At 43.2% G+C, this 23,836-nt stretch overlaps 1 protein-coding gene across 1 annotated transcript in view; it reads left to right on the top strand.

Annotated features, from left to right (window-relative positions):
• ATRX (ATRX chromatin remodeler) overlaps window positions 1-23,836 on the top strand; it is a 3,779,564-nt gene that overhangs the window by 2,656,086 nt on the left and 1,099,642 nt on the right. The window contains exon 19 of the mRNA XM_044057254.1: window positions 5,647-5,784. Coding sequence (XP_043913189.1) covers window positions 5,647-5,784 — 138 coding nt within the window. The remainder of the gene's footprint in view (window positions 1-5,646; window positions 5,785-23,836) is intronic.

The following is a 23,836-nucleotide window of genomic DNA, read 5'->3' as shown; positions in this document are numbered from 1 at the left end:
CATTAATATATTTTTAATATGTCAGTTTTCACAGAGGTATATGTATTTTTTGTTCTTTTATTTGTTGAGTTTTTCTCTCCAATCCTGCCCTTGAAATTAACAAAATTATTAAGTCTTACTTTTCTGGTAAACAAATGTCAGTAAATAAATAATTCTCAAATCTAACCTTCTTGATGTATGTCTTTTTATGTAACTGTATGTTCAATTTGTACCGTCCTGTGTATTATTTCATTTTTTTCTTCTGTAATATTGTGAAGAGTGTAAATTAATGAAATTTCTATGGAGTTTTTCTCCTTGGGCATCAGTTCACAAGGGGATTTGCCCATTTAGACTTTTCAGTAAGCAAATGTGAATAAATATCTGACAATTGTCTAACATTTTTATTTATAACCTGCAGTATCTATAATTATCTACCTTTATCTGATTTCATTATTGTAATGTTGTTTCTCTTGTACAGTTCATTAAAAGTCTCATCAAAATTTAAATTAAAACATATGTTAGTGTTTGTTAATGTACATATTATGTTTCTGTACCTAGAAGTGAAGTTAATTGTAGTGATAAGTCGTATAATTCAGGAATAGTTAACTGATTTGCCTACATGCCAGTGAGTTATTCCCATATTTAATTGTTTCATCCTAAAACTGAGTGCTTCCTTGGGTGAGTGTGTGTATGTATGCATATGCCACAAAATGAGATACTGCCAGCCCAGCTATCTGGAATTTTGTAAATAATTGTATGTCATTTGTGAATGTCAGCATGATCTATGTGGGATGCTTGTGTTACAAATGTATTAGAACTGTATGTCATAAGATGGTTTGTACAGATGTGTGCTGAATAGATATTTTGTAGAGTGCTTGTGCTTGAAATGTATCCATAGTGTACCTTAACTGGAAAAGAACAGAAATGTACATGCACTATTGTAACTGTTTAAATATATATTTTAACAGTGGAAACTGGAATACAGGAGGTTAACTTCAGAAAAATAACTGAAATTAAATTACTGTATGGCCAGGCCATAAAAAGATGTTATCTTTCAGTTTCAGTGCAAGAAGGAGACATAATGTCAAGAACTAGGAAACTTTCTGTATTGTCTTTAAATGTGGAGGAATGTAAATTGTTTTATGCCTTCCTCCCCATCTGCCAAAAGATCTGAGATCTATGTATTTTGCCTGGTGGATGCTAAATACTGCTAGCTTTCAGCAGAGGAGGGGGTTTACCTGGGGGTAGAGTCAGATGACAAGAAATTATGTAATTCTGCAAGCTATCCCAGCAGTAATAATTGAGATATTAATTTAAGAAGTCTGTGTGTGTGAGGGAGAGAGAGTGCGAGCATTCTGTATTCTGTCTTTGACCTGACAACAAGATCCATTCACCACACCTCTGCCTTGCTGCTCTAATTAAGTGCGGTAAGGTATAGTAATTCTCTTAGATGTAGTGAGGAATATAGCAAAGCTTAGCTTAGATATTTTCTTTATTTGAGTATGTCCTGCAGTATTGTTTTAAATATTTACTGTTATTTTGAACTCTGCTGTCACTGTAAATATATACTGAGTGTGCTCTTGTTCTTTTAATATTTATTATTTAATGTATTTCAACCTCTCATTGTGGATGATGTGTCCAGAGATATTTAAGTTCTGAGAGAACTTGCATATTTGGTGACACTGTGTAGGCCTCTCCTTATAGCCTTGCTCTTGGTCAAACTACAATTTGTATTAGTAGTAACATTACACAGTAAGATTGGACATCCTTTGTTAAGTGCTTTAAGGTAGCTGATAAGGAGTGACTGTTGGCAGTGGAAACTACCTTATAGTCTGGGCAGAAGGAGGCATAGCTAGTAAAACTGTGCTAGTTCCCAGGTGTGAGTGTCGGCTACTTGGGCAGGGACAAGAAGCACTGGTTGGATAGAGAGGGTGCTGGAGGTTTTGGCTTGTTCACTAAACTGAGATTTCAACTCTGTAGCTGTGCCAGTGAGGAGTCTTATTGGGGATCTGAAGAAAGGAGATACCAGCCCCGGACTGACTGTGGTCTCTGTGTGCTCTTAAAAGAAATTGCACTTGATGCAGAGAGCTGCATTTGGAAATACTGTGTGTGTACTTGTCATCCTGTCAATGTACGTCTCCCACTGGTGCCAGTGATGAGGAGTGAGACTCCTTGATTACCGGTCCATGTGTGTGTGTGTGTGTGTGTGTGTGTGTGTGTGTGTGTGTGTGTGTGTGTGTGTATATATATATATATATATATGTATATATATATATATATATATATGGATTCCATACATTTGGTCGAATTACACTTAGTCGAAAATTATACCAGGCATTGCACTTCAGTGAAAGCTCACTTGGTCGAAGTTCATTTGGTCAAAAATGGAATATAGCCCCTCCCCCACTGCAGTGCAACCCTGGAGTGAGGATATTAATTAAGGGGGGTGTGGGGGGAGTAGCCTCCCACATAATTTTAATGTATTCACTATTACAAGAAGGTATATCCATTAGAAATGTATTGATATATCTTTAGTAAAAACTATTGGTATAATGTTGGGGGGGGGGGGCTACGCCTGCCACATCCCCCATATTTAATATCCTTACTCCAGGGTTGCACTGCAATGGGGGAGGGGTTATATTCCATTTTCGACCAAGTGAGCTTTCCGATGCCTGGAATCATTTAAATGTATGGAATCCATGTATATGTATGTATATGTGTGTGTATATATATATATATATATATATATATATATATATATATATATATATGCACACACACAGACGCACGCATAGAATGTCTCGGAAGTAGAACCAGTAGTTATGTTTGAGCCATATTTGACGGATGTAGCAGAGAATATGCTATCTTATGTGAAAGGTTCTGCTAATTTCATTAGAAGAGTTAAAAGTGGTAATTCTCTCTGATGATGTTCTTTTGTTATATTTAATGTGTGTCCTGTTTATATTGTTACACTGTAGGAGCTCGGAGAAGAGTGGCATTTTCAAGTATTTGCTTATATTAATTTCTTACATGAGAAGGCTAATCTTATTTTTCAGACTTTGGAGATTTTCTAAATTTTTTCTGGTGAAGTTATATATGGACAAGTTAGTTGTGTGGCCATGTGAGGCTGTGGGCCCACACGTTTGCTAATTTAGGCAAGAGTGTAATATTTATAGTTCTGTTTTTTTAAAACTATTAAATGTTTTGTTGTTTTTTTTTTTTTTTTTACATGTACTGTTGAATTGGTAATGTTAATTACTTCAGTTGTACTATAACCTTTTTAGTGTATACCTCAAGTTGAGTACAACATTAATGTTTTAAATTTAACATTTTAATAAGGGAATACTGGGCAAAGGAGTACTAGTGTTAGTGGCCCTGTCGCTCAGAAGGATAAAGCCCTTACTTCGCTCCAGACCACCAGTGTTCTCGTAGCGGCACAGGTTGCTGTTTAGTTATGCCAATTGTATGTTGGTGGTTATCGTGAACTATTCAGTTTTTCTCTTAGTTTCTTACTCTTTCTTAGGTTATCCTTGAGAACAACTATTTGTGTACGTTAAATGTTCTTAGTTAGTTGAGATACTGTATCAGGAAAAATTAATTATTAAAATTTTGTTGAAGAAAAGAAGGGAAGGTGTACTGTTACAGAACCCTGCACAAGTGGTGCCTGCCCTGTTGTATTGTAACATTGAAGCTACCCACCCTCCTGCGTCTTTTCCTTTGCTTACGTATTTGTTTATATGGTAGCATTATTTCAAGTTATGGTTGAAAACTTTTCAAGTTTTTGGCAGACTGTTCTATTATGTGATTACATATAAGCACACTACATTAATCTGCTAGAGGCAAAACACATCGCCCTTCAGAGATTAACCTTAAAGAGCTGTAATGTTCATAGAAATCTCATGTCATTTGTGTCAACTGCTGTTATAGTTTCATAGTTTAGTACTAGGCTATCTGCCCTGGGGCATTTGTAAGCCTAGCCATAGTGATGTGGCTTTCGCCACCCCATAAAATGGTACAAAATGCACAGAATAGATTTAGAATACTGTGCCTCTGTCTAGTAGTGACACAGAGAAGGTCCCCTTATATAATAGAATTAGTTTACTGTGCCCCTGTCTAGTAGTGACACAGATGTGACCCCTGGGGTAAACTTACGATCTCCCATGCACTCATCAAGATTTCTGTTGAAGAGAGTCAGTGAGGGGCTCTGCCTAACATGAACTGGGATCTTGTTCCAGAGCATGGGAAGCCTCTGGGTTATGAATCTATCCCTCCAGCATGTCCTATTCATACTTGTGCCGAGGTTTAAGTCTTTAGCTCTCGTGGTTCTGATGGATTTGGATTTTTTGAGGTGGAGCATGTCCATCAGTTCCTGATTGGACATGGCCTTGTACGTCAGGCAGAGATCACCTCTGAGCAGGCGGTATGCTACTGAATAGAGCTGGAGTTTCTTTAGTCTAGCAGAATAAGACATATGTTGGAGACCCTTGATCCTCTTGGTGAGGTACTTTTGTGGTCTTTCCAGCTGTTGCAAGTGCCGGGTGAGGTACATACCAAATGGGGCATTGTACTCAATCATGGGTCTGATGAGGGAGGAGTACAGGGGTACAATGACATCCTTGGATCTGGATGTGAATCCCTTCATGATAAGGTGTGCAAGGTAGAATGTTAAAGATATGGCTTTACAAGAGCAGGTGAGTTGGTAAATCTCAAATGTTATGATTTACTGTTACATTGGCATTTTCTTGATCTCCAGCTGTGGTGAGCATCTCCTATAAATGTACTTTCATCTTCCTTGCTCTAATAAGAGAATGGCTGTCAGTCATCTACAAATGCTTTCCATATAGGTTACTTACTGCATTATCTTTCAGGCAGTTTACCACTGCCAGTTGGAAAATTCAGCTGCCAGAGGCCACTCTTCTAGAGGTGTGGCTACTTCTACTGCTTGATTTAAAATGTCTTTCTTTTTTTCAGTTGAGTTGCGGTCACTTTATAAGTTTTTGCTTTCAGTAAGACTCCTTTAGTACTTCAGGACTCAGCGTTCTGGTTTGTTTACATTTTGGCTGTTTTTTTAAACTCTGCCCTGATGGAGTTGCTGCGTGGGATTCTTCCCTGTCATAGACCAGCCATAGAGGGACCCTTGTGTGTGTTTCAGCTGGTATGTTGGCACCCTGTTCAGGAATCCCAGTTGCTCTCCTTCCATATCTCTCTACTTACATAGCCCACCTATCCAACAGTGATTGTTGGACGTCTTTAAATGTCAGACAAGTGCAAGCTGATATATCTGCTATAAATGTGTATGTGAAATCTTCATTTTTCCCTTTGATTTGCAGGCATGCTCACTTAGTGCTTAGGAGCAGTCAGGAAGTTTAAAGAAAGCATGCTCTTCTCGGGTAGAGTAATACTGTGGTTTATGCCAGAGTCTGGTGATCAGACTTCCTAGTATGGGTGCATCAGTAAGAAAATATTAAATTGAAACAGAAGAGAAGATAAACATAATAAGAGAGCCATCAAGAAGGCTCATTTCATAGCTCAGTTAAGATGGTAAGAATTTATACATTTATTTTGATTTAATAGAACCAATTTAGGTATCAAAAGATGAAGAAAGCAGCTTTGGTCATTGTTCAGAAATGGACTAATTTAAGGACATTATTTTTTATGCTTGCATAGGTCCTGATTTTGTGATATGTGATGAGGGACATGTTTTGAAAAATGAAGCTTCTGCTGTGTCGAAGTCTTTGAACTCAGTTCGTACAAAACGAAGGATAATCCTAACAGGCACACCTTTGCAAAATAACCTTGTGGAGTGTAAGTTTTTCCCCCATATTTGCTGCATATATATTTTTTAAATGTTTGTAAGACAATGTTGTAACTGTCTTAAAAAAATCAATAACTTTGTAGTGTTGCCTTTTGCAAAAATAGGAGCCTAAAGCAAAATTATTTTCTTCCTCTTCAGTTACTTTCCCTTCGCAATTGAAAATATCATAAAACCTTTGTAATATTGACATTGAAATTTCTGTAGTGATCCAAGGAAAATTACAAGGTGAACACACCAAGACAAGTTTTACTTAAAATCTAGGAAAAGCTAAGAGTGCAACTTAGAAACACTTGCAAACACCATGGTTTTGTAATGTTGCTGTCATTACATAAATTGTTGTCTGTTTGTGAAATAATTTTTCGTCTTATCTTTTCTCATACTTATAAATCAGTAGGCATGATTCTGCAATATTTTTCTGCATAGGTATTCAACATTGGACACATTATCTTTAAAGATGAGAAGTTGAACATAATCTATGCAGACTTTGTAAGGTCAAACACACAAGAAGGGGGATATACCCCCCCACCCGCTAGGTGATTGACCTCTTAAGTATAAATAATTAAGCTGTGAGCATGTGGATAGGTGCAGCAAGAGGAGATTCGCTTTGCAAAAAAAAAATGACTTTTGTAAATTTTTTTCAGTAGTAACGATTTAGATTGTTGGCTTTATTTTTTGTTTAGAGAAGTTCATGTTTCTTTTTGACTTTACTGTTTAGATTTTGGCTGTGTTAGCAAGTTTAGTCAAATTACTGTGCCTCTTTTGCCAGATCCATGTCAAGAAGATGTTAATTGTAGTGTAGTGGTGATTGGATGACCAGATATTCCACCATTTAGATGACTGTTGCCCTTGCCTAAGCTGTATGGTTTATATCCTTACCTAAGGTATGACCACTCGCTAGCTTTCAACCCTTTAGGGCACCTTTGTCAGAAAGATGTAGAGCTTTCTTACTGCTGAAATACTTCACATTTGCTTGCTTAGTGGTTCTAATCTAAAAGACTGAGCAGATAAGTCCGCTTCTAGGAAAAACTCCCATTATTATATCTGTCAATATCAATAATATCAAATATTTTTATTTGAATTTTATGATTTTGTGATAGGAAATGATTTTTGTGGTCCTGTCACGTTACTGAAGTGATGTTTACTTATGCAGTAAAACTGGAAAAATCATTTTTTACTGCCATATTTTACCTTTTTGTGTAGAGTAAGAGTGTGTGTGGTAGGATTTTGTGCTTTTTGGGACTGTCACAGAAAAGTTTACCTCAAAACCTTCATTGTCCTGTCAGGGGGTTTATTGATTCACTCAGATCTGCTATCCACTTGTAAGGCTTCTTTCCCCCACATGGAGCAATTGTCTGTCTCCACTGTTCTTGCTTCCCATATCTGCTAGAAGAAGAAAGTTGTTAGGGAGTCTTTGTCTGGATGGCTTCACAGCTGCCTTAGAGTGTGACTGCTGTGGTCAAAAATAGTTCCTTGGACCCATTCATATTTTGCTTCTAGTCCTCCTGTTGTAACTCCTTGGGATGCAGCTAAGTACAGAGAAATTGACATGTCCTATTAAGCTGTGGTTTTCTTCAGTGTGCAAGGGGCAACCACTCTTTTCAGGCTCTGAGGAAGGAACAGTTGAAGGTATACCGCTTAACTGGGTTAAGGTGCCTGATTCAAAGGGTGGTGCTCCTGTCATGGGATTTTCCTGTTCAGGGAATCTCCTAGGAAGAAAACGTGGAAACTTAAAAACATCTCTCCTTTTCTATCTTTAGTTATGGAGAGGGAAGAATTGCTGGAATTTGCTGTGGGATTGCACTTTGCTTTTAATCTGTTAAATCCTCGTTCTTCGCTTCTTGCTAATAGAGAAGATTTCACGCATATTCTGACAGATTTACAGTCAGATGAGGAGGGAGTGGTGGGGGTGTGATTCTTCAGATAATTCTTCTCAAGATGAAGATTCTGATTCTGTGGAAAGTGTTTCTTCACATTTCTCTCCGAGGCTTGCCATTTTCTGATACTGTTATCAAAAAGAGATACTAATTTCAGTGGGAACAAAATAAAATATCTGTGCCCAGCAAAAGTATTGTGATTTGTTACAACCAGATATGTACATCATTTGATCACTGCTGCAGTAACCTTAGTTTTATCCTGCTAAGGATATAACAGCTGGCCAGGTTTCACGGCACCTTCCATGTACCCTTTCTTTTAGTTTGAGCTGATGAGTTGGCTAAAAATCAGGTTTGGCCACTTTTGCCTTTAGAACTTTCCTGCTGCCGAAGAGTGCTCCTCTTGCAGACTTCCAAGGATTGACAGTTAGCTAACATTATTCCAGTGCTGGGCAGATAAGTTCCCTTTGAGTAAAGAACCTTCAACTTTATTCTTTCTGACAAAAATCTTATTTTTATGTAAAGTTTTATTATTTAACGTAGGAGGAGGTGTTTTATTATGACTGCCACATGACTTTTAATTACTTTTAAATGGGATAATCACTTGTTTTTACTTTTTGTGGTAAAGTTGTTAAAACTAATTTTGAAATACCCTTTTTGTGGTAAAAGTTTTGTTTAACTTTTGGCATCTGAGGAAAGTTTAAACTAACTTTTACTGTGTTTTAATGGGACAAACTTTACTTGTTTTACAACATATAGTACATTTTTTACTGACAACTACTGCCAAGCTTCTCCTGAGAATCTGGCATCTTTTTCACCTCAGCCATGGAACAATCTACCAATACAATGGTTCTTCCAAGAAGAAATTTGATAAACAGCATTTGCTAGCATAGCAGGTTAGGTGACTGCTGTGGCAAAAACTGGCTCCTCAAACGAATCATATTTTTCCCTTGCTCTCGCTCGTGTAGTCCCTACAGCCACCATGGAGCAGGGGTTAGAAAGGTCCTCTGGGGCTGTTTGAGTGCCCTTGATGGGCAAGGGAGCATCACTTTTGTTGGTCCTAGAAGAAGTGGCAGAGAGTGCTACTACTTGCCCATCCCTGTAGAGGTTGTTCCTGGCAAAAGTGGGTCTGTTTTTCAGAAATTCATGTCAAAAAGAAGCAGAAACTATGACGTATTTCATCTCCTGTCTCAGTTACTCTGGACAAGGAGTGATTTATTGGGCTTAGCTCAGAGTTTAGTTCAGGCTGTGCACCCTTCCACTGTTGCAGTTTTTTTTGTAAAACAAAAAGAGATTTTTCATTTTGTGAAGAGATTAAAAATTTTGAATTTCAAAGTTGTGACAGGATAGATTTTGTCTTTCCAGGTTTCTGATTCAGGATGTTCTTTGTGTTTCACTGTTGCAGTCATAACATTTGGGTAATCTGCTGGCAGGTTTCCCTCAGTCGGCCTGATTAACAAAGTTTTGGGTCCTGCATCGGTTGCTGTCCCTTCTTCCATGACGTCAGGCCGTCAGGGGTATAAAACATGCAGCTGACGCCATTACATCAGTCTCGCAGTGCCCGAAGCAGAAGCAGTTCGCAAGTGCCGGTCGTCCGACTCCTGAAGTTTTCGTTTTCGAGTTTCAGAACCGAAGTCTTCAAATAAAAGCTAAGTACCCCATTGGGGAAACTTTTTCTTGCTCCTTACCGATGTCAGTAAAAGTTAATAATTGTATTACTTGTGGGAAGCAAATACCTCATAAGGATTTTCATTTGTACTGTATTCCTTGCCTAGGCCCTGACCACGACGTACCTGGCTGTCTGTTTTGTGCTTTATTTAATCAACGCACTATCCATTGTCAGTATGTTTTTCCTTCTAAATATTTCGGTTCTCGGTTTAATTATCCAGAAGTGACATTGGTTAACCATCCGACTACCGGAATACCGAAAAAACGCTAAGAAAAAGCCAGAGACAGGCCGTTGAGGTCCAAAACTGCCGACGCTTCTCCTAAGCCAGTCACTAGTTCACCGGTACTCAGTGAGGCGCTTTCGCAGCCCCTGATACCCGCTACTTCTGATTCGCAGGCCTCTGCTGAGACCCATTCAGAGTCTGGAATGCTGCGAGATGCTTCACCTATGGAACCCGCGGATGTCTCTACCTTGAATGGGTCCAGAGCCGCTGTGCAAGCACCGGCTTCTGAGGGTGTATTCAGGCCTACAGACTTGCATATTAAACTGACTCCACCTTCCATACTAAGACCTAAATCTCGATGTATGTCTAAAAAAATGACGCCCCGGCCACATGTTCAGGCCCCTATGCCTAAAAAATAAATGATCAAAATGGCTGAAGATTTAATTACTCTAATCAGGGGTAGTCATCCCCCCCTTCTAAGAGGCCTAGTGCTGAACTTGACTATGAATCTTCTGAACAGGATTCTGTTTCTTCTGACTCTTCTAATGACCTGGATTTGGCCATTCCTACTTATGAGGACTCTGATGCAGAGGATTCCATTCCTTCTGCTTCTCCACCTGAGGATTTTTCTTTTGGGGACTTTACATACTTTAAGGGAGCATTTCCACTGGGAAAGTCAGGATTTTTCTGAATCCAAAAAGAGGCTGAAGAATTTCTTTCTTCTTCCTCAGCATAGGCCTTTGGCTATACCCCCTGTACTAGACATTGTTGTGTTTTCGGAATCCAGTATGGCCCCTGATTTCCTGCCTCCGGCCCCTAATAAACCAGACAGATAATACAGGGTTCCTGAGTCCCACAAATTCCTTTTCAAAAATCCTGTTGCTCACCCTGACACCATTTCTCAGGGGCCCAAGGGCATTAAAGCTTCTACTGCTAAAAATCCTACCCCTTCTGATAGAGACTCCAGGGCGCTGGATAGATGGGGTAAAAAAGTTTATAATTCTGCAACCTTGGCAATCAGGGCTTTAAACTGTCAATTCCATACGCTAAAATATCAGCAGCATATCACGGGACTGCTTAAACAGCAAATGATGTTGATTTCTGACTGTGTGGAAAATAAGGATTTACAGGATTTATTGCATTTAGCTGAAAAAGTTGGAAAACATACTTTGCAAAGTGGTTTTGATTCCTTAGAGGCCTCTTGCAGGGCTGCTGTTACTGGTTATGTGCTTAGAAGGCATGCTTGGCTTAAGGAGCAATCTCTGCCTGATCATGTTAAAGCAAAACTGTTGGATGCTCCTTTGCAGCAGGACCGTCTGTTTGGCAATAAGGCTGAAGAAGTTGTAAACAATTTGGAAGATAAAGCTAAATCTATGCAAACTGTGAAAGATTTCTTACAAGTACAACCTCCAAGATATAGTAGGCACTGGCCTACTAAGAACTGGTCCTTTCCAGCTCCTTCCAGAGCCACTCAAACCAAACCCAGACTCTCCAAAAGCACCAGATTTCAATCCCAAGGGACTTTCAGAACTAAGCAATGGGGTGCTTCCGCTTCCAAATCTGGAAATAACAAGACAGCACCCTGTGGTAAACCGTCTCAATGACTTTCCTTTAAAATTACCAAGCACTTACCTCTCAGTCGCCCCTTTGGGGAGAAAACTGGCTCTTCATGCAAAAAACTGGCAACTTATAACCCAGGACAAATGGGTTTTGAATATAGTGTCCCATGGATACAGATTTAATTTCCACATGTTGCCAACTCCAACTGGGTGGCCAGACCTGCCCCCAAATAAGTGGGCAGAGGCTCAGAAACTAGTCCTTTTCCTCTTCTGGTACTAGTTGAATAGCCCCCACGTTTAGGAGGGAAAGTGACTTAAGTTTCTATTCCAGACTTTTCCTGGTACCCAGAAAAGACAAATAATGGCATCCAATTCTGGACCTGTCTACTCTAAACACATTTCTGGACATTCCAAAATTCAAGATGCTGACTTCACCAGTTACTTCCTATGCTAGGCAAGGATGGCTGGTTGGCAACTCTATATTTAAAAGGGGCTTACCTGCATATCCCAATCAGGAAATCTTGCAGAAGATACCTACGCTTCAAAGCAGGCTACTTGCATTATCCCGGTCAACAAATGTAAATAAATACATAAATAAATAAATAAATTATCAGTTCTCTACACTGCCCTTTGGCTTGTCTACTGCGTCCAGGGTGGTCACAAAATGCCTGGCTCCAGTAATAGCATTTTGCAGGCAAAGAAATATTCATATATATCCATACCTGGACGATTGTCTAATTCAGGCAGAAAACCAGGCCACTCTTCTAAAACATCTGGCGTTTGTAAAAAGGGTTCTAACTTGTCTAGTGTACACAGTAAATGAAAAGAAATCACAACTGGTACCATCTCAAAAAATTACATTCCTAGGTGCAAGCTTGAACACAACTGCCCAGATGGCTTTCCTTATGCCAGAAAAGCAAATTCATTTGGTGATTTAATTCAAACAGGTGGCCACAAAATCCCTGCTATCTGCAAGACAAATACTGTAAGCTTTGGGGTTCATGACCTCCTGCATTCTTCTAATTTCATATGCAAGACTGCATATGAGGAAACTTCTGTGGTACTTAAAAAGTTTATGGAGTCAGCATTGTCACAGCCTGGAAACAATGATTCCTATCATACCTTGCCCACGTCTAGAGTTCCTATGGTGAGCAGAGGCCTGCCACCAAAACAAGGGACTGCCATTCACACCACCCCCTGCTGCCCAAACCCTAACTACAGATGCATCAGACTATGCATGGGGGGGGGGACTCATCTGGCAGGGAAGTGCATTCAGGGCAAATGGAGCCCAAATCAAATGCACCTTCATGTCAATCAAAAAGAAATGCTAGCTGTACAGAATGCACTGACAGCCTTCAAGAACTACCTTCATCCAGGACAACTACTAATAAAGACAGACAACACCACAGTAATATGGTACATAAACAAGCAGGGGAGTACACATTCCTACTCCCTCTGCAGACTACCATGGCATTGTGGAACACGGCCTAGTGCTACCAAGTACAACTACAAGCTCAATTCCTGCCAGGAAAGTTGAATACTCTGGCAAATGAACTAAGCAGAAATCTCATGGACCCACACGAATGGAAACTGGAACCACGGATTTTCAACATGTTGATACGCAAGTGGGGGGAGCCCAGACATAGATCTTTTTTCCTCACTCCAGAACTATCAGTTGTACAAATTTTGCACAAGAACTCATCACAAAAAAGCCTGGAAAGTGGATGCTCTATCCCTTCAGCTGGTTCAGTCTGTGCCTTTCCCCCCCTGCCTCTGCTTTCCAAAGTTCTGCTAAACGTCAAACAGGACAAACCAAAAATGATTTTGATTGCTCCAGACTGGCCTCGCCAACACTGGTGCTCACTCCTGCGCAGTGTGTCACTCATTTTTCCATGGCACCTGCCTCAGACACCTTCCTTACTGTCGCAGCAGGAGAACAAAATTCTGCACCCTCAGCTCCAAACATTGAATCTTGCAGCTTGGCTAATCATTTAAATCCCCCCTTAGCATCCCTCAGCAAACCTGTGATGGATGGCATTTTGGAGGCGAGAAGATCTAGTACTAGGAAATCTTATGCTAACAAATGGAAAAGATTCTGTGTCTGGACTCACTCTCAAGGGATGAGCACAGCAGCTCCCAATTTACCACAGATTTTGCAATACTTAACTGAGATGCTTCACAAGGGCCTGTCTTTCTCCTCCATAAAAATCCATGCCTCAGCCATTTCAGCTCATTACAACACAGAACCATCCCTCTTCTCTCATTCTCTGCTAAAGCAGTATCTCAGAGGGGCCAAAAACTTGAGACCACCCAGGAGAGCTCCAACCCCTGCCTGGGACCTTAACTTATTAGAGAAACTCACTCTACCTACTTTCGAGCCAGCTGCTACTGCAGACTTAAATTTTCTTTCCTGGAAAACAGCCTTCCTTTTAGCAATCACTTCAGCTAGAAGGATATCTGAATTACAGGCCCTTATGGCAGTGGAGCCTTACATCATCTTTCATACGGACAAGGTGTCACTCAGGACCAATCCAGTGTGGCTCTTAATCAGTCCATTCATTTGCCAACTTACTTTCCCAATCCACAGAACAAGGGGGAGCGGATTCTGCATTCATTGGATGTACACAGACAACATAGATTCTACTTGGACAGGACTAAATCTCGAAGAAAATCTGAACAGCTGCTGGTAGCATTTGCTGCAGAGGCAGAGCAGAGGGGAAGGCTATTTCAAAACAAGCCATTTCTAAATGGATAAGCCATTGTATTCATTTCTGCTATAAGCACCATGGAAAACCTATCCCCCAGGGGATCAGATCTCATTCCACCAGGTCTGCATCTACTTCTACAGCCTTTCTCAGAGGTGTGCCTACCAGGGATATTCTAGAAGCTTCTACCTGGAGTTCAGTTCATACTTTCACCAAGCATTATCACTTACCAATTTTCTCTAAATCCAGAGCTGGCTTTCCCACTGCTGTTTTGCAGGGCCTTATAGCTGGTCCTAATGCTGAATAAATCCATCCTCCCAACCATAGCTTTGGGAATCTACCCAAATGTAATGACTGCAACAGTGAAACACGAAGAACATAGTACAGTTGTGTACACTTACCATAAATGTATATGTTCGAGTGTATTCACTGTTGCAGTCCTGGTTACCCTCCCTCCAGCACCCTGTTTTTTTCTTACTATATCTCTACTTTCGTCTACTATGCTTAAAAGCCTTTTTGATGTGTTTGCTTTTGTTTGAAGGTATATTTTTGTGCTTTTAATTACTTATATATTTTGCTCCCCATTTGGGGGGCACCTGACATCTGGGGCAAGAAAAACTGATGTAATGGCATCGGCTGCATGTTTTATACCCCCGACGACCTGACGTCATGGAAGAAGGGACAGCAACCGATGCAGGACCTAAGACTTTGTTAATCAGGCCGACTGAGGGCAACTTGCCAGCAGATTACCCAAATGTAATGACTGCAACAGTGAATTCACTCGAACATCTACATGTATGGTAAGTGTACACAACTGTACTTTCTGAGGAGAACGTGGCTTAATCCAGTTGTTTTGAAGGATTTTCTGAAACTGTTTCCAGAATGAGTCAGTTGTTTCAGTGGAAATCATGGATCTGAAGTAGTTAACTTCATTTGATCATCAACTTTTGTGGGTTCCGGATCCGATACGGATCCGAGCCGACAGCTTACCAGGCTAAAGATCCAAGCTCTTCCCCCTTACCCATACTACACTGCAACCTCCTTTCTATCCCCAGCTCTCATTTGCCGCAGCTTTGCCAGCAAGAGATTTCTGAGCTCCAGGAGGTTAGTTGGATGTAATCTATTTTTTTTCAGTCTGTGTGTGCCCCTTTCTGTGTGAATCAGTGCATAACACTTCCCATGTTCTCCATCAGGTGGTTTTGGTGTATAGTTTTAAAAACTTTTGTAGTTTAGAGAGTTGCTAAACTTTTGGTTGTGTAGGCCCCCCATTCCCGCCCTTAGCGAGTGTGTATGTGTGTCTGCTCCTGTCTTAGCTGTCTAAGCAGGAATGTTTGAAAGTCAAAAACCGACTTTCTCTAAGTGCACAGAGTGTGGCCATAAGCTGTCCCCAGCTGATCGCCATGCTCTGTGCGTAGTCTTTTTGGGGGTCAATCATTTGTCAACAGGCTGCAAAATTTGTGTGGCCTTGCGCATGACCAGGCTGATTCTCTTACCCGCATTGTCAGCTACTACTACTTCTCCTTCATCTTCTTCTTCAGCCACGGCTGAGGCTGTTCAGCCTTCCAGCCCTCATCTCCTGTCTGGGACTCTCACCTCTATACAGGGAGAGAGAGGCCAAGAAAGACAGACATAGAGAGAAAGAAAAAGTGAGAGATAGAGAGAGACCGAGAGAAGGGTCGCAAGAGGCAAGCCGACTGGGATCCGTCGGCCCCCTCCCACCAAGGTGTTAGTGTCTCCGTAAAAAATTGCAAGGCCATCTTCCCCTCGGCTACATTCTCCATGATTTCCAAGAGGCTTGGCCTGCTTTGAGGTTGTCCTCGCATCTGCTGTCCCGGCCGGTGTCGGTGGCGTCCTTGAAGTCTAGTAGGAGCCTCTCTGAAGCCGATATGGACCGGATGATGAGGAGGTTTCTACAAACTCAATTGCAGATGGGAGTGTTGCTGCCCCCCCTCCCCAGCCAGATCGGGGAGTTCAGCCCCATTTGCCCCGATACCTCCTTCTCCGATCCACCCTCTGGTTTCAGAGTCTATGGATACAAGGAGCCCCAGAGGCAGTGAGTCGGCGCCGGTGGTACCTTGACTCTAGGCTATGCCCTTGAGCCTGTCGGATCCCTGGTCAGATCCGAGCTCTCGGAGCCAAGATCTGGTGTCGGATCCGAGGGGATGAGTGTGTCATCGGCCCAGTTGTGTTAGGGGGGCATATAGTCTCCTTGGGCCTGGCTGTGCCCAGCCTTGGCTCCGATCCCTCGTCGGATCCAAGGGGTACCGCAACCCACCCCACCACCTTTAGGGAAGCTGGTTCCCCTTCGGCTTTCGATGTTGTGGAGAGCGTTCTCTCTGGAAGATCGAGACCCCTCACTCTTTCCTTGGAGTCCACCCCTGCTTCCTCGCAACTGAGTTTGTCTTCCATCATCCAGTTCTCCCAGGAACAGCCTGTGTCTGGTATGGCCCAGACAGTTCCCCTTGAGGAATATGAGATGGTTTGCGAGCCCTCCCCGGAGAGTCCCCCCGAGGAGGTCCCTCGCAAATGCCAGTGCAAGTGGAGGCACATGGACTCCCCTGAGTCCCTCACAGAAGATACTGACTTGGAGGAAGGGATAGGTTCCCCCAGATCACCCCCGAAGACATCTCCTTCGGAGATGTAATGGAAATTCTTTGCTGGGGGGGGTTTGTCCACCCAAAAAGCTTCCTTGGACGGAGGTGTTCAATACAGGCCCATCTACCTCTTGGGTGTCCCCCTCGGCCGAGCTTCTGGTGGACCTTATCATTACCAGAGCCTGGAAGGAACCAGACACCGTAGAGCCAATACCCAAACGGTCCAACAAGGTATTGAGTCCTCCTGCAAACAAAGCCAGTTGGAGTAAGGGTTCCCCCAGTTGATGCCATGGTGGTGGTGGCGGCGGCCACCAAAAAGGAACTCGCCCAGGAAAGTTCCTCCGTCCATCTTCTGGACAAGGAGTCCAGGGCGATGGATTGTCTTAGAAAGTAGACTTTTGCTTCAGCTACCTTTGCTATAGGGCGCTGAATTACATGGCCCACATAATCAGACTGCAGCATGACCTTGTGAAAGAGTATGCTAAGTCCCCCTGGAGTCTATTTCGGTTAAGGATAAATGGACTTTCTCCGCTCGTATGGCCACTCTCAAATCTGTGTCAAATACATCCATGCGTTGACTCTCTCATGCTACCAAAGGAGCCGCTAGGGCAGCCTGGTCCAGTATTGCCATGAGGCGTCATGCCTGGCTCTGACTGCAATTTTTCAGAACCTTTCAGGGCGTCCTTCGCTAACGCCCCTTTTGACGGTTTGACCCTGTTAGGGAAAATTGTCTGAGAGATGCATGTCCAGAGTGAGAAGGGTGGGAAAACGTAGTCAGCCATTGGGATCCGCTTCTCTAATCCTCAAAGGTGGTTCTTCAGGAACCAGCGTGAGCAAAAGGAGCTGTGGTTCCAGAAATCTCTGCAGTCCCGGAACACCCGGGACTCCTCCTCCCCCAGAGACAGATGGGGACAAGGTAGATGCCGGCCCAGAGGCATAGGGTGACCGAAAAAATTCGGGTCATGGGAACCCTTTTCTGACAGACCCACCCAGCAGCCCTGAGGGGTTGCCCGACTTCTCCTCTATGGAGGCAGTCGGGGGGGCATTTCTCAAGGCACCTAGCCCAATGGGAGTCCATCATGTCAGATTGCTGGGTGCTTCAAATAATATCCACAGGTTATTCTATTCCCTTCATAAACAACCCACTTTGTTCAAGACTCCTCCTGGATGTTCCACTCGCTAAAAGGGAAGTGGCAGCTTTGGAGATATGAAAGCTGCTAGAAAAAAGAGCAATCCAGCCAGTGCCCCCAGACCAGTCCAGATTAAGCATCTATTCCAGGTTCTTTTTGGTGCCAAAAAAGACGGGGGACTTAAAGCCGATTCTCGACTTGTCAGCGATGAACCTGTCCGTTGCCAAGGAAAAGTTCCAGATGGTCAATCTACAATCCATCCTGCCCTTCTTTCAGGAGGAAGACTTGATGTGCTTGATAGACCTCAGGGGTGTGTACTACCTTATTCAGATGGACAGGCGATCCAGGAGATTCCTCCACTTTCGGCTAGGAGTCAGTCAGTACCAGTTCAGGGTCCTACCCTTTGGTCTCACCACAGCCCCCAGGGTGTTTACCAAGGTTATGGTAGTTGTAGTGGCCCACCTGAGGCTTTAGGGCATTCAGGTCTTTCTGTACCTGGACGACTGGCTTCTCTCTGCCTCCACCAGGCATGAACTTGTACTAGCCAGAGATTTCTTCCTTCAGTTATCTACCCGGCTGGGGACCACGATAAATTTCAATAAGTCTTCTCTCCAACCTTTTCAAATTCTAGATTTCATAGGAGCAAGAATAGACACTCTTCAGGCCAGGATATTTTTGACTCCAGACAGACTTCACAGCCCTGGCCCTGGATGTATTGGCGCGCCTTCAGTCCCCTGCACCACCAGCAGAGTTAGTCCTGAGAGCCTTGGGGTCCATGGCAGCAGCTATAAACCTCATTTTTTGTGCACGTCTGCATATGAGAGTTTTACAGTGGACGTTACAAGTTCAGTGATCTCTACTACATCAGTCTCTAGATTTTCCGATTCCTATAAGCAGAGTGTGCAAGAAGTCTCTCACGTGGTGGCTCCAATCCCAGGAATTGCAAGGAGGGCGCCCTTTTGTTGCACCTCCGCCCCAAGCCACGGTGACCATGGACGCCTCCCACTTAGGGTGGGGGGCACTGCTTGGGCAGGACTGTCCAAAGCACGTGGACTCAGAACGAGACTGTTCTGCATATAAATGTTCTAGAGATGAGAGCAGTCCTTTTAGCGTTGCAGACCCTTCATGCCTCTCTTCCTCTGGGAACTATTGCCATCCAGTCAGACAACATTTCAGTGGTCTGGTACATCAACAAACAGGGGGGAACCAGGTCTTATCCCCATTGTCGAGAGGCGATGAGAGTATGGGAATGGGTGATCTCCACCAACCACTTTCTGATAGCAACGCACACTCCGGGTCGGTCCACTATCTTGGCAGACAAATTGAGCAGAACTCCCCTTTCACCTTACGAGTGGTCTCTGAACCCTTAAGTAGCGGACCAGATCTTCCTCAAGTGGGGTCAGCCTTGCTGCGATCTCTTCGCATCACTGTCCAACGAGAAGTGCAGCGAGTTTTTTGCTCTAATTCTCCTGATGGGGGGGAAGCCCCCAAGAGATGCTCTTGTCCATGCTTGGCCACCTGGTCTTCTTTATGCACATCTCCCGCTTCCACTCAAGACAAAATTTTTACAGAAAGCTTGTTGGGGAGCACAGTTATTCTCGTAGCACCATTCTGGACTCATCAAGTTTGGTCCCCTTGCCTGCTATCTCATCTCCTAGCTCCGCCCTGGATCTTGGATCTCATTCATAATCCCTCGGGAATTGCTCCCGCGAATCTGGACAACCTCAAGCTCACAGCTTGGTTACTCCAGTTACCTTAGTTGCTAGGACTCCTGGTATCTCTTTGCCAGTTAAATCCATCCTGATAGCAGCACATAAGTCCTCTACCAGGAAAGTCTACAGTAGTAAGTGGAAACGTTTTTCCATTTGGGCTTCAGAGAGAAATCTGGATCCCTTTACCGCTCCGGTTCCAGCGGTGTTAGACTTTTTGTCTCATATTTTCCAGCAAGGGGCTAGCCTTCCACAGTGAAAGTACAGCTGGCGGCTATTTCCCATTTTCATGTGGGGGAAAATTCAGGCTCCGTAGCTGCTGCCAGAATTTGCAAGACTTTTTTGAAAGGTACTTTTCTTCTGAGGCCTCCTGTTAAGAATCCTTCCCTGCCGTGGGATCTGACTTTGGTCTTTCAGGCCTTGGTTCCTTCCCCATTCGAGCCCGCAGCATCAGTTGACTTAAAATTCTTATCATGGAAAACAGCCTTCCTGGTGGCTATTACTTCAGCCAGGAGAGTGTCAGAACTTCAAGCCCTGTGTAAGAAACCGTCTTACCTAGTGTTTCAGAAGGATAGAGTATCTCTCAGGGCTAACCCGTCCTTTCTGCCTAAAATTGCTTCAGAGTCAAATATTAATCAGTTGATTAATTTGCCTGAATTTTTCCCTAATTTTCAAAATAAAGGAGAATATAAACTTCATTTGCTTGATGTGCACAGGCAGTTAAGTTTTTATTTGCATAGGTCCAAACCTTTTCGTAAATCTGACAAGCTTTTTGTTTCCTTTGCTAGACCCTTTTTGGGAAAACCATTTTCAAAAGTGACTGTCGCTAAGTGGATTTCTCTTTGTATTTTGCAAGCTTCTGGAGAACTTGGATTACCAGCCCCAGAAGGGGTTCATGCTCACTCTACCTGTTCTGTGGCTACTTCAGCTGCATTCTGGTCTAGAGTTTCTCTGGACGATATCTGTTCGGCTGTTACCTGGGCTTCCTCTCACACCTTCATTGCACATTATAAACTAGATTTGGTTTCTAGAGGAAGGGCTTCCTTTGGCTCTGCAGTGCTCCGGAATATCCTTCCTTAAGGGCCTCCCAAGATTCGGGTAGCTGGGGACTCTGTCCCACAGGTTGATGATCAAATGAAGTTAACTACGTCAGATAAAGAAGTTATGAACTCACCATAACATTCCATTGGAGTAGTTAGACTTCATTTGTCAGCAACCTTCCCTCCCTCCTTCCCCCTGACCTTGATGGTTATTTATCTGTTTGGGCTCGATGTCCTAAATGTGGCGAGCCTGATGTAAGATTTCGGGTCAGGTCCTTTTGGCTTAGGTTGTTTGGTGTCAGATTGTTAGGTGGCAAACCCAATCTGAGGTTTGGAAAGAGGTTGCAGGATAGTATGGATAAGGGGGAGGAGCTTGGAGCTCAGATCTTTATCTTGGTAAGCTGCCGGCTCGGATTCGTATCGGATTTGGTACCCACTGACAAATGAAGTCTAACTACTCAGATGGAACATTATGGTGAGTACATAACTTTTTTTTTTCTCATTTTCTTAGAAAGTATTATGATTTATTACGAATGGTATTTGCAGACCCTACCTCAATTCCTCCTGTTTTTACAGCTGTGCAAGATAAGTGTGTCACAACCTGTAACTTGCCTGACAGCCAGCCTGCTGCTATCCCCAAGAAAACATATAGATTGTATAAAGTTCTTCAATCTTTTACGTTTGTAGTCATCCTAGATCTGACCCTACCATTATTGGTTAAGTTGACCCAGCTGCTGCACACACACAGACACAGTTACTGGTCACTCTTAAAATAAGCCAGTGGAATGACTGAGTTAAAAAAAGACTCAAAACCAAATAAAAAAAAAATTAAGTCATAGGTTCTTAGGTGTGTACTAGGCTAATGGCCCTGGAGCCTTTACAAGCCTAGCCCATAGAAGTGCCCTGGCATCGTGCTGCCCAACTTTAGTTCCCAGTGCCTCTATCAAGTAGAGCCACTTGAGTGATTCCCAGGGTGAACTTTCTATTTCCCATCCACTCGTCAAGATTACTCTTGAAGAGGGCCAGTGAGATGCTCTGCTTGACATGTATGGGAAGTGTATTCCAGAGCATGGGTAAGTCTCTAGGTTATTGAACCTGTCCCTCCAGCATGTTCTGTTGATTGTGGTAATGAGGTTGAGGTCTCTGGAGTGTGTGGTGTGTTGGGATTTGGATTTCTTTAGATGTAGCATTTCTAACAGCTGGGTCAGACATGACTTTATAAATCGAGCAGAAATTGCCTCTTAGTAGACGATATGAGATGGAGAATAGCTGGAGTTTTTTTAGTCTGTCTGTGTAGGATGTGTTTAAGGCCTAGGATCCCCTTCGAGAAGTACTTTTGTGGCTTTTCCAGCTGTTGCATGTGTCTAGTGAGATACATGCCAAATGGGGCATTATACTCGATGATTGGCCTAACGAGGGAAGAGTAGAGAGATATAATGACTTCTTTCTTCCTTGATGCCAAACCCTTTGTAATAAGATATGCCACATAATAGGACTTTCTGACCACAGTGGCAATTTGGTGGTCAAAGGAGAGGTTGCTGTCATCTGTGTCCCCAGATCTCTTATAACGCCTTCAGTGTTCAGTGGGCTCCCATTGATGTGGTAATTAGTGGGAACTGAGTTTTTCCCAAAGGGGATGACGACGCATTTTTTGGCATTAAGCTTAAGGCCAGTGTTTCGACACCAATCATTGGTCTCAGTGAGGCCTTTCTGTAGGATGTCTACATCACTTGGGGAGTTAATAATGGTTCCCAGTTTGCAGTCGTCTGCAAACTTGGTCAGTCAGAGTCCCTCCGTGTTGGCCTGGACTTCTAAGAAGTAGATGCCAAACAGGAGAGTACCTAGAACCAATCCCTGTGGGACTTTACTCGTGACTGGATGGCAGTCTGACATGGAGTCTGCTCTTTTCACACTGTGGGTTCTATCTGTGAGCCAGTTTGCAACCCACCTAGTGATATAGGGGTTGATGTCTAGTTTGGTGAGTTTATCAATAATTTTTGAGTGGGGAATGGTATCATAGGCCTTGGTCAGGTCGAGGTAGGCTGTATAAACTGCCTTGCCCTCATCCACAGCTCTGGTGACCGACTCAAAGAAGTCAACCAGTTTGAGCAGGCATGATCTACCTTTCACAAAACCAGATTGCATGGGATCTAGAGTTTGGAGATTCTCTATATCCTTGTTAATTAAGACCATAAGAATGCGTTCCATAGCCTTATATATCAGACTCAGGTTAATGGGGTGATAATTCCCAGGGTCTGTAGTCGCTCCCCCTTTATGGAGAGGGATGACTGTAGCAGTGCACCATTCTGTAGGGACAAAGCCTGAGATGAGGCTGTGATTGAACAGGGCACACAGATGTGGTGCCAGTTAACTTTGTAATTCATGTAGAAGACATCCAGGGATATTGTCTGGTCCCATGGAAGTTGTATTCTTGCCCTTGGACAATGCAGCTTTAACATGTGCTGCAGTAATGCTGGGTGCCTGGCATTTCTCCGGTATTGTGATTGGTCGTTTAGGGGAAAGAGGGGTAAAGTTGACACTGAATTACTCTGCCAGTATGTTGGCAATATCTGTTGGCTCAGTATAGGAGGTACCATTGTGCAGTAACTTAGAGCAAACGTGTATTGCCGTGGAGAGTTTTGAAATAACTATAGAAGGCTTTATGGTTGTTTTAATGTCTGCCGCAATTCTGCCTTCATTGCTGGCTTTAGAGGATGTTCTTCATCTCACATTGCTGCAGTCCTTACACTTGGGTAGTCAGCTGTCCTCGGTCGGCCCGAATATCTGCTTAAAGGCTGGCGATGGGTCCGGTCGGGCTTAAGACTGACATCAGGCCAGGGTACAAACCGCATGACGCCATATCCTCAGTCTTTGCCCGCATGGTCCGATGCAGAAGCAGCCTCTGAAATTTTTCGAATTCGGAGTTTCAGACCGAGTCTTGAAGAAAATGGAAGACAAGGCTAAGTCTATGCAGGCTGTTAAAGATTTTTTGCAAGTTCAGCCTCCGAAGTTTAGTAGGAATTGGCCTGCTAAGGGGTGCTTCTTATGATTCACAGTCTAGGGGTAGATCTAGACGTGGTAGGGGCAGAGCTCAGAGCTCCTTCAGACCTAGAACAGGGAGTTCACCTGCACAATCTTCGGGTGATGGCAGGGGCCAGTCCTTTCGTAAACAGGCCCAATGACCTACCTTTTCAGCTGCCAGATCCTTCTTGCCTGGCAGTATCTTTGGGAGGAAGGTTGGCACTCTTCAAGGAAAATTGGAGTTTGATTACCCAAGACAGATGGGTATTGGATATCATACACCAAGGTTACAAGTTTTATTTCCATACCTTGCCTCCTTTCAAAGGCATGCTTCCGGACGCTCCTCCTCAGCAAAGACCAGAGGCTCACAAACAAATTTCTCTGCTGCTTCAAATAGGGGCCATACAACCGGTCCCTCTGCCAGAAGTGGGCCTAGGATTTTATTCTCGCCTGTTCCTAGTACCAAAGAAGGGGAACACGTGGAGACCAATTTTGGATTTATCTATCCTCAACACTTATCT

Source organism: Protopterus annectens, chromosome 15.part0, assembly GCF_019279795.1.
Source record: "Protopterus annectens isolate FY-2018-M chromosome 15.part0, PAN1.0, whole genome shotgun sequence".
Lineage (NCBI taxonomy): Eukaryota > Metazoa > Chordata > Ceratodontiformes > Protopteridae > Protopterus > Protopterus annectens.
Note: the sequence above shows the minus strand (reverse complement) of the source record. Positions and strands in the feature narration are given on the sequence as shown.